At 39.8% G+C, this 11,710-nt stretch overlaps 1 protein-coding gene across 1 annotated transcript; it reads left to right on the forward strand.

The window, feature by feature from the left end:
- The first annotated feature begins 2,024 nt into the window (after positions 1-2,024).
- trafd1 (TRAF-type zinc finger domain containing 1) lies at positions 2,025-10,238 on the forward strand. Its single transcript, XM_061671523.1, has 12 exons — positions 2,025-2,544; positions 2,771-2,808; positions 2,901-3,036; positions 3,176-3,229; positions 4,468-4,906; positions 6,274-6,540; positions 6,629-6,693; positions 7,775-8,026; positions 8,225-8,357; positions 8,848-9,061; positions 9,157-9,214; positions 9,458-10,238. Exons 2-12 carry the CDS (start codon positions 2,774-2,776, stop codon positions 9,494-9,496), a joined length of 1,692 nt encoding a protein of 563 aa, XP_061527507.1. The 5' UTR covers positions 2,025-2,544; positions 2,771-2,773; the 3' UTR covers positions 9,497-10,238.
- The last annotated feature ends 1,472 nt before the right edge of the window (positions 10,239-11,710 follow it).

Raw genomic sequence — 11,710 nt, forward strand, 5'->3', positions numbered from 1 at the left:
GGTACAGTGTCTGGAGTGATGTGGAAGGCAAGGTCTCACGTTACCGGTCAATTTACGTTCCTACCCTCACCTATGGTCACGAGTTGTGGGTTGTGACCGAAAGAACAAGTTCAATGAAATTGGGATGTTGTGTTAAACATCAATAAAAACAGAATACAATGACTTGCAAATCATGTTCAACCTATATTGAATTGAAGACACTACAAAGACAAGATATTTGATGTTCAAACTGATGAACTTTATTGTTTTTAGCAAATAATCATTAACTTGTAATTTATGGCTGCAACACGTTCCAAAAAAGTTGGGACAGGTGGCAACAAAGACTGAGAAAGTTGAGGACTGCTCATCAAACACCTGTTTGGAACATCCCACCGGTGAATGGGCTAATTGGGAACAGGTGGGTCCCATGATTGGGTAGAAAAGGAGCTTCCCTGAACTGCGCAGTCATTCACAAGCAAAGATGGGGCGAGGTTCACCTCTTTGTGAACAAGTGTGTGAGAAAATAGTCCAACAGTTTAAGGACAATGTTCCTCAACGTACAATTGCAAGGAATTTAGGGATTTCATCATCTACGGTCCATAATATCATCATAAGGTTCCGAGAATCTGGAGAAATCACTGCATGGAAGCGGCAAGGCCGAAAACCAACCTTGAATGCCCGTGACCTTCGATCCCTCAGGCGGCACTGCATCAAAAACCGACATCAATGTGTAAAGGATATCACCGTATGGGCTCAGGAACACTTCAGAGAACCAATGTCAGTAAATACAGTTCGGCGCTACATCCATAAGTGGAACTTGAAACTCTACTATGCAAAGCAAAAGCCATTTATTAACAACATCTAGAAACGCCGCCGGCTTCTCTGGGCCCGAGCTCATCTAAGATGGACTGACGCAAAATTGTTCTGTGGTCCGACGGGTGCACATTTCAAATTGTTTTGGGAAATTGTGGACGTCATGTCTTCCGGGCTACAAAGGAAAAGAACCATCCGGACTGTTATGGACGCAAAGTTCAAAAGCCAGTCTGTGACGGTATGGGGCTGTGTTAGTGCCAATGGCATGGGTCACTTACACATCTGTGAAGGCACCATTAATGCTGAAAGGTACATACAGGTTATGGAGAAACATATGCTGCCATCCAAGCGACATCTTTTTCACGGACGCCCTTGCTTATTTCAGCAAGACAATGCCAAACCAGATTCTGCATGTGTTACAACAGCGTGGCTTCGTAGTAAAAGAATGCGGGCACTAGACTGGCCTACCTGCAGTCCAGACCTGTCTCCCATTGAAAATGTGTGGCGCATTATGAAGCGTAAAATACGACAACGGAGACCCCGGACTGTTGAACAGCTGAAGCTGTACATCAAGCAAGAATGGGAAAGAATTCCACCTGCAAAGCTTCAACAATTAGTGTCTTCTGTTTCCAGACGTTTATTGAATGTTGTAAAAAGAAAAGGTGATGTAACACAGTGGTAAACATGACCCTGTCCCAGCTTTTTTGGAACGTGTTGCAACCATAAAATTTGAAGTTAATGATTACTTGCTAAAAACAATCAAGTTTATCAGTTTGAACATTAAATATATTATCTTTGTAGTGTATTCAATTAAATATAGGTCGAACATGATTTGCAAATCATTGTATTTTGTTTTGGTTTATGTTTAACACAACGTTCCAACTTCATTGGAATTGGGGTTGTATTTTAATGCCCGGGTATGTGGTCATTGGTCAGTCGCTTTATGACCATGAGCGATAACAGAATGCACATTCATACAATCGCTGCTATCTGCTACAACTCAGATCTGGTCGCTCTACATGCTGACTGACTGACTTGAGCTGAAATGTCCCTTTGCGCTTTCATTTTTTTTTGCTGACGTCACAACCGCAAATCAACAGCCGCCCCACCCCCACTCCTTAACTGTCCACAGTCAGAGTTATAAATACAGGATTATAATCCTGCCAATATAAAATTATTTTAACAAGTTAGAGTTGAATAAGTGTCCAGCTGTGTCGTTTTGATTATAGAATAAAAACCGCTCCAGTTGGATTCGGCATTATAATCATTCTATCATACGTGGACCGCCTGAGAGGCAAGACACTGGGCACACTCATCCCGCCTGTCGACATAGCAAAGAAGAAACGGAGTGATACGTGATGCAGTTCTAGCTCGTAGCCTGCGTCTGCCAATTCCCCATTTGTTCTATATTATTATTTCGAAGGCAGTTGTCCGTCATGACTGTTCTTACTAGGTTCGGCCACGTCGCTTGTTTGACCTGTTCCGGTTGACAGAAATGTAACGATGCGGTAGCCTGTCGGGTACGATAGCCAGGCTAGTTCGCGGCTAGCATCAAGTTAGTTAGCAATAGCTCAGGCCAAGCTAGGCTAAGGGAAGCACGGTTGCCAAGCTACATTCTCGGGCTGCAGGCGTCCCTTCGATGGCCTTTTATATTTTATGTGTGGTTAAAACACTCCCGTCGGCTTAAGGCGAAGATGCTTGTTGTTCCTCGTTACTGAAGACGATCTCTGTCTGCTACCGTTAGCTAGCCGGGTAAGCAAAAGTGAAAGAACCACTGTCATTTTCTTATGTAAATACATGACTGTCCATTTTTTTCAGCTCTGTTTACAAAATGTACAAGTAACTATGATTTCCAAGCTATCAGTTCAATTATTGACGGTTTGTTTTGATTATTTTTTTTACTAGGATAGATGAGATTTAATTCATCTCAAAGTCCCTCTGTTTTGTCACTAGTTAATAAATTTGTATTAAAATACAGGCCATGGCAGATGAAAATACTCAGTTTTGTGGCAACTGGTAAGTACAAGTCGCACCAATCAAGGATTTACATTTGATGGTGATTGTTTCATTGTTAATTGTATTATTATTTATTTTTATTTTTTTGGTAGCAAACACTCCATTCCAGAGGCAAATTTCACTACCCATGAGATCCACTGTAGAAGAAACATTGCACTTTGTGATGTGTGCCAGGAGCCGGTGCCACGCTCAGATCTGCAGGAGCACAAGCAACAGGAACATATCCAGGTAATACATTTTAAGAATCTCGGGTGAATAGAAAATATTGTATATTTAAGCTAGTTTTTCTCAAGCGAAAACACAATAGAACAAATCTATTCTGAATAATCATCCATTCTTAATCATGGGTGTCCCCTTTCCGATACAGATAACATGCAAGTGTGGACTCAAGATTAATAAGAATCAAATTGAAGTTCACCAGGTATGTGTTATTTTTCAGTTTTATTACACTTTGGTCCAGTGTTTGGATAGTCACAGAGTTTTTAAGATTTTGTGTTTACAGTAGACCACCGCTATTGGCGGGGAATAGGGAGCGAGCCGGACCGCAAATAGCGAAAATTAGCATATAATTGCCGCCCCAGCAGAATTCATCATCCGTTTTGCAAAGCATAATTTGGAGTTGCCTAAAAGTGTTGTCATCTATGGTCTTAAACTATCTCAAAATGGCTGACATGGCTCTTACACAGAAAGTGGATGTCAGGCTAATGAAGTGGTATCAGTGCATTTTTACGAATACGAGGACAGATTTATAGTATCGGCACCGATACCCTAACTACATAAAATGGATCCATGGAAGCCCATGGACATCACCAAATTCTGAGTTTTCCTCCTAGATGTACTTTTCTCTGTCATTACCGTAACTACCTTCACTTGCAACCATTTGCCTTTAGAAAGCCATAGCTTGTGCTGAGATCAGATTCCTGACATGACCATTGACGAATATTACGTTTATTTGCCTTCAAAAAGTATTGTTTCTTTCACAGTATGTTTAGGGTCGATATTCATTGATGCTATCAGTTTTGTAGCAAGAGGGCAAATGTGATGCGGGAGTCGGCTCCCATATACTCCACAATCCATCTTGCTGTGGTTTAAACATTGTTGTAAATCCTTTCTATTTACATACATGAAGGCATCCCTTGACTGGTCGGCAGTCGTATACAGAATAAAATACAGACAACAAACCATTCGTACTCTCAGGTTCACACCTGTGTACAAGTCTTCAATTAACCCAACATGCATGTTTTTGGAATGTGGGAGCATAAGGAGATCACAGAAACCTCCGAGCAAAGATTTATACTCAGAACCCTTGACTTAATTCAGAATTTGGTGATGTCAAAGTACTCCAGACTTCAGGCACTCAGCGATGCAAAGCATTTTCATCTAAGTATTAAAAAGAACGGTTACTTTACAGTTATGTCACTTTTGCCCCTAGAAATTTTGTTATTCTAGATAAATATCATTCCTAATGGTAAATGCCTTACTTTTGTGAAAACTGTTAAGATAAAGCTGAAAGTCTTCACTTAAATCCCATCTTGGTTTTATTTCAAACGGAATGTGGTGTATAAAGGCAAAATTATAAGAACTCTCAATCCAAATACTAGCAATCCTTACTGTATATTCATCAGTAGTGATGCATTTTCACAACTTTTCCTCCTACAGAACTCTGACTGCTCTCAGAGATTGGTGGCGTGCCAGTACTGTGAACTGGAGATTGCCTTCAGTCAATCCAAAGAGCATGAGGATTACTGTGGAGCTCGCACCGAGCCCTGTCCACAGTGCAAGTGCAATGTCATGTTGAGGGAAAAAGCCCTGCATCCAATGTTATGCGGTAGTCCCACGCTGCTGCAGGAGAGGAACAACAGCTACTCCGGTCGCAATCCGGCAGACCTGCATCCTCCCAGGGCCTGGTTTGAAGGTCACTCCATCCGAAACCCCCTAAGAACCGAAGAGCGAGGGCCTAAGGAAAACAACCTCAGTGCCGAAAAACATCAGGCTTCTCCGCCCGCTTTTGACTCCACATTTTATAACGCTTCAAGGGGACCAAAAGGCAGTGCAGACTGGAAGAATATTGCCCCGAGGAATATTACATCAAGCCGATGTGAGATGATTCCTCTTTTAAATCATGTCTGTCTTCTTTATGCTGCATCTCATTTAGCCAATATTAATTGTTTGCTTTAAAAAAATAATAATAATAATACAAAAATTCCCGTGAAATTAGAATGAATGAATATGGCCTAAAGGTGTCCAATAAAAATTGAATAACAGTGAACCCCCGTTTATTGCAGGGATACGTTCCAAACCCAACCGCATTAGGTGAAGGACTGCCATATTAACAATTACATGCATATTTTTAAATGTATACGTACCACCTCCCACACACTTTTAATACCGTCCATCCATCTATTTTCTATACTGCCTATCCTCATTTAACATTGCACATTTGAACATCAAAATGTTCAACCCAACCTCATAATTTTGTCCAACAAAAGTCCGCTAGCTTAATGTGAATGTATAATGTGCAAAACGCCATAGACCGACTAATGGAAATCACCAGAAATCTTCTGGTAATTATAAACCTTCAAACAACTGCTACTTTCCACACAAGGAGCACCAGCACATCCAAACAGAGCAAACATCACTACTCGGTACTCACAGCCATATATATTTGCGCCGTGGGAACAACAACTGGAGGTTAGTCGGGTCCGTCTCTGCCTCTTCTTGCTATTATTATGCTATATCTTTTTTATTTATTTTTTTTATTTTTATGAATACTTTATGCTATATATTTTCCAATAGACCTCGGTGCTACCCAGCATGTTGCTAAACAACATGGTACTACACTGAAGAAATGCAACTCTGAATTCGGACTTGTCTGTATAGTGTAAAAACCCATTAAACAAAACAATCGCTTATAAATACGCAATATAGCAGGGGAACACTGAAGGTATTCTTAATGGTCTGTTTGAAGAAACTTGACTTGTGCTGAGTTATAGCTCAATGTTTTTGTGGGTGTCGTCTTCCATATAATTTGTCAAGTTCAAACATTAACCAGGACCCTTGTGTCATACAGAAGCCCCACACTCCACACATTTCCTTAAAGAGCATCCACATTTACAGTGCATCCGGAAAATACACACACTACTTCACTTTTACCACATTTTGTGACGTTACGACTTTGTCCCAAAATGGAACGAATCGTTTTTCCCCCTTCTCAGTTTTTTGGGGGTTGTGGGGGGGGATTTTTTATTTCATCAATGTTGGAAAAAGGCTATAAGATTACAAAATGTAGAAAAAGTAAATTGATGTGATTTCTTTCCGTAATGCACTGTTCCAGGCTAGATGTCAAATCTGTATTCGCATCTTCTAAACAAGTTAATTCATTCATTCTCTTTTGTAATGCAAAAGTGATTTTCAAATCCAACCGGTTCTGTTTGTTTAGTTTACCTGTTGTGTTATTTCTTGTAGTATCTGAACAGAACGACTTCCTGAGTCGCAGTAGTGCCTGGCCACTTCAAGACGAGGATTCATCAGGCCTCGACTACATGTTGGCCCTCAGTTTGCAGACTGACGGAGATTCCATGGCTGGTGGTGGAGAGGCCAGTTTGTGGAGTGACATCTGGGATCACACGAAGACCTCCGACAGCTCCGTCGGCTGTCAGCTTCCCACACCCAACAACAACTACCCAAACGTCTCCTCTCGCACAAGTGCACTTTTGGACCGTGATCAAACAGGTAAAATGTACTTGAACACCATCCACTTCCTTCTCTTTAGAGCAGTAGGTGGTCTGCAGTTGACCGGAATGTCATTGATTTCTTACAGACATCATGCTTCCCTGTGAGTTTTGTGAAGAGCTGTTTCCGGAAGAGGACCTCATTTTGCATCAGGTTCGACATCATTTCAATAGTTTGACCCACAATCCTTACACAGGTTAGACAGCTTACAAATATTTAACAATGGTGCAAAAGGTGGAAGTTTCATTGAAACTAGTTTGATTCAGCAAGTTAAGTTGGCAAATTAGCATGTTAGAAAGTGTCATTACTGCATTTAGTGCTGGCTGCCATTTATATTTTTATGTTGGGTTATTTTAATTTCAACTGCTCATTTGACACACATCGCTAGAGAAATGTCGACTTTGTCTGACCCCACAAGGACTTTGATTTGTCAATTGCTTGTGTATCAATTGATATATTGTAACTTATTGCATTATCTTGTCAGACATCATGACTTTCTCTTCATCTTTATACCTTTTTTTTTTTATTGGCAGCCTTTGCCTATGTGAATGCCATCGTTTTCTACTGGGTTTGGCAGCACAGATTTCCAACTATTTATCTCTTCAAGCAGACCTACTATTTACACACCTATTTTTAATATGTGAGAAACCCTACCCATGATGATAAAAAAAAAATAATAATCGACAATCGTGTGCTTACTAATCTTGTAGTGTGTGGTACAGAGTGCGACAAATGAAAACGTTCTCATTCAGTTCAGTGCACATTGTGCTGCTTATTCTGGTGTGCGCACCTTGGCCACCTGGGGATGGTATAAGACAGACATGCGGTTATACATGGAGACAGAGGACCATCAACTCCTTTAATGCTAGCCAAGAAGTCACGTGCATGGTTGCTGCAGCGCGTTGTTGTTATTAGAGCTTGCGTTGGAGAGATACAGACTCACTAGTAGTGGTTTATGTTGGTCTTGTTAGCGTTATTATGAATCCCACTTGAGTTCTAGGCAGGAAACGCCTATCCAGTGATGCTGCAGCCCGTCATAATGCAGCGGGACGCAATATTGTTTTAGCATTAGCCTTAAACTAGCGGACTAAAGGCTAAGCGATGTGGTTGTTTGCAATACACAACATGTTGTATAGTTTGGCAGTAAACTTCAACTGAGAGTGACAAAAAAAACAGCTTGAAGTGTGTGTGTGTACTATATTTATAGTATATTATATATTACACTGTCTTCCAGACTGGCTGCAGCCCCGCGTCCGCCTTTGCGTCCTTTAGCAAGCAGCCGCTGTCCCCCCCTAAAGAGGCCAGGAACGCTACGGGAATGATGCGCGGCCTTCCTAACACGCTGGCCTCCAACATCCCCACCTTTCCGGGGTCCGTCTCGCCAGCCTCCTACAGTCCACCAGCCAGCCCACTAGAGGGCGACGTGGTGATTCCATGTGAATTCTGTGGCGTGGCGCTAGAGGAAGCTGTTGTCTTTCATCATCAGGTATGTCACTCCTCCGGTTGGTTAGACAACTCCAAAGGATTAGCTTCCCTGTCTACAATGTAGTGAAAAATGCAAGTGACCTATTTTCACATCGGCTTCGTGTCTTCTGCAGATTGTAAAAATAAACCGGAATGTGTTTATGAATAACAACAGTAGTGTAACTGTGACATTATTACAGCGTATGCTTTTTCCATGCAGGACAAATGCGACATGCGCCCTCAGACCACCTTCCCGTTTAACAATATAACAAAAGCGTCTGTCAAAAAAACTCCTGCCAAGGACGCGTTTGGACGGACTTCTCCGGATTTTCACAGCAGAATAAAGCACCAAGGTATATATGTAATACAGGGACTCGGTCAGGTGGGGAATGGAGAGAAACAATTGTTGCATGGGGGAAGGATTCAAATTGCATACCACAAAAATGCATTTCACTTCAATTATACAATATAGTGATGTAATTAATTCTGTATGAAACCATACGTTGCTATAAAAAAAAAAGGCAACATTCCAAGCCCTAGAACCAGGTTCATAGATTGATAGATACACAAGGGAAATTCACGTCACAATTGACTATTACTACATAGAAACTTAATTCATTAAACTATTCATGAATGGAAAAACAAAACCTGATGAAACAATTCCAAATTCTGCACCAATGTCTGATAGTTAACGACCATAATAATAAACATCTTATTTGACTACATTAAATAAAAAGAGTTTTGTAAAGGATACTTTGTACCAGTGTACCTAATGTGGCCGCTAAGTGGACATAATTAGGTGGCTTTTTCCTGGCTCCTGACAGATGTTTGTTGTTCGTACAGGTGACTTCTTGGACGAAGATCTAGGAATTGACGGAGACCTCCCACCAGGACAACACCAACGGGAACGGCAGAGAGGCTACATTGGACGGCCGAGTCAGCGAAAAACGTCCAACTGTGAGGTTTCAGCACAAAACAGAGCTCAACATGGCAGAGAAGCAGAAGAGCCGCTGTCTTTCTTGGACTCTGACAAGCCAGGCTCAGACTATCTAAAGGGGTACGTCCACTAGAAACATTAAATATAGTTATCTTTTTGTACTGTTAACACAATATGTGAGAAGTGATTTAATTTTTTTTGCATGTGTCAATCAGACTCCAATCAACAGAGAATAAAGAGGGGAGAGGAAACAGAAGGAATGTGTTAACAAAGGTACAGTTCCAATTTAAGATCTATGAATTCCCTTTGTTTGGAGCAAAAAACAGTTGCGTTCCCCATGTGTGCAAGATAATGAGAACCATACAACCAGCCAGTTCACATTGTAAGCATTCTGTTTAACGGGGCAATGTTTAAATGTTTAAATTCTTTTGATGGGTGCATTTTCCCTTTTAGAGTCTAGACACTTTAATTTGGCACTGATTTTTGTTTTTTTATTGACCTTTCTCTGATTCACAGCTCCCCAAGAAGCAAAATGAAGACCAGCAGGAGGAATGAGAGCTGCGACATATGTGGCAAGAAAGATGTTTATTAGCGCTCTGCTTTCTGTTTTTGTCCATTTTTAGAAATCATAAATATATCTGATAAGTGCCTGTGTCAGCAGCAACACCACTTTACATTTAACAATTAAAGGTGATTTGATTTTGTTATGAATATTATACTTTGCAATTCGTCTCAGCTGATATTAAAATGGTTGTTTTTGTTATTTGCTGTAAGCATTTTTATTTACCATCCCTAATTTTAATGCATCTTCATGTAACCTTAATACAATTCAATTTGTGTGTTTTTATACTGTTGACTATTCTTTAGTACTTTAGCTAATACTTGATGGCTTTCATCATATCCTTAGAAATGTGTCAACGCTGAGCTGACTTTTCCAGCTGTCTCCTATTCAGTCTTAATTTCCAGAATCTTCTGTCATGTTTAGCCAAAAGATTAAATAAATCAATGATTTGGTTTTGTATAATAGAAATGCAACTACAGTATATATATATATATACTCTGTTTCCATGTGCCACAAATGTCTGAACATCTGCAGCAAATCATTTGTTAATGAAGATGATTATTTCTGAGTAAAATGAATTATTCATACCAGAGAGGAGCAAATGAATGGTGAAATCTCCTGGTTTGGTGTCTGTTCATGCATGTGGATGATCATTCTTTTGTGTACTGCGACCATCCCAATGCTCTCATATCTGTGACTTTCCTTGGGTGTTTTGTAATGTCAATAAATGTTCACGGCTTCAGTTTGTATTCTTCTTTTACTGTTACACCTTCACAGCAACCAGTAGGATACCATGTTTTTTTGTTTGTTTGTTTTTTAAATCTAATTTCACTCATGGTGTGACTACAGTTAACAGTATCAACAACAAAAGCCAAACTAATGGACATCTGGTGTAGGACTCATTATTTAGCAGAGATCCAATTGTACTCAAACATTGTCTCACTTAAAAAAGTTTTTTTTTATTCTATACTTGTCAATGGGGTTTTTTGTCATTGTATAATGAAAGCTCAACATTCCAAGCCCTAGAAAACAGGTTCTTGATTGAAGCACATTTAAAACACAATTTAAAAATATTTACTCCTTCAAGGCACAATAACATGCTGGAAAACATTATTGTAATAAATAATTTGGTACTGTTTACATTCGAAGAGCGATATTACAGATGTACTTTGTTCAGTGTAAAAAAAAGTATTCACCCCCTTGGGTTTGTATTTCTCATTTTACTTCAAAGGTCTTATGTGCAGATCGATCAAATAGAGTTCATATTTACAAAACTGTTTCAATTTGAGTTTGCAATGTAACAAAATGGGCAAAAAGCCGAGTGGGTGAATACCTTTGCAAGGCACTGTACATATAGTATATAGTGGTACTGTATGTTTGATATTGTATACAGGGTGGGCCAAAAGTAGGTACAGTATCCACTTTTTTTAAATTAACCAATTTAAGCAGAAAGGGTGAGGGGAAAGAAAGATGGAAACAAGGAAAGTATGAAAGGAGGATTGAAGGACTCAAGAAAGGAAAAAGGAGGGAAGGAGAGGAAGGAAGGGCTCACTTGACTTTAAACCCAAAACAAGGCTAGAAACCCGAATTTGAAACCTGAACCCTGGCTGGAAACCCAATTTTGAAATCCTGAACCTGGCTCAAAGCCCTTAATTGAAACCCAAATCCTGCCTTGAAACCTTACTTTGAAATCATAAACCTTCCATGAAACACTTACACTTGAAACCCTACTTTGGAAGCCGAACGCTTGCTTGCTACTGCTGCAACGTAAAAGAGTTTGTCTCGGAAGCTTGTACTGAAATTGATGCAAACGGGAATTTACGAGTTGCAGTCTTCTGAAAATGTTGGAGGAATGTTGCAGTGTTAAGGAGGCCAATTTCAAACAATTACCAGAATAAACTGTATTGTAGTAAACTGAGTGTAACTGTTAGAAAAAAGTACACACTTTCTGTACATAAGTAGAAGTACAGATACAATGGAAAAAAAACAAAAACAAAGCTAGCTAGCATTGACTCAGGCTTTTACACAAACTAAACAAAGTTCCCACAGCTTTGTTGACATTGTGAACTGACCAACATTTGTACAATATTAAAATAATATGGCCAAAAGAACACAAATAAAAATAGAGTAACGGACAAAAAACAAAATTAAAATAACATTTTAATCAAATGTTGGTACTCAAGTGGTGGTGGATTATTTATTTTTTT

The sequence above is a fragment of the Phycodurus eques genome, chromosome 3 (genome assembly GCF_024500275.1).
Source record: "Phycodurus eques isolate BA_2022a chromosome 3, UOR_Pequ_1.1, whole genome shotgun sequence".
NCBI classification, from domain to species: Eukaryota; Metazoa; Chordata; class Actinopteri; order Syngnathiformes; family Syngnathidae; genus Phycodurus; species Phycodurus eques.

Bases quoted from the DNA above. Each gene is read 5' to 3' on its own strand.
- trafd1 (XM_061671523.1), top strand. From the start codon at position 2,774: ATGGCAGATGAAAATACTCAGTTTTGTGGCAACTG. The intron at 6,694-7,774 runs GTTCGACATCAT...ACTGTCTTCCAG, and splicing joins AGGACCTCATTTTGCATCAG to ACTGGCTGCAGCCCCGCGTC. The intron at 9,215-9,457 runs GTACAGTTCCAA...TCTGATTCACAG, and splicing joins GAAGGAATGTGTTAACAAAG to CTCCCCAAGAAGCAAAATGA.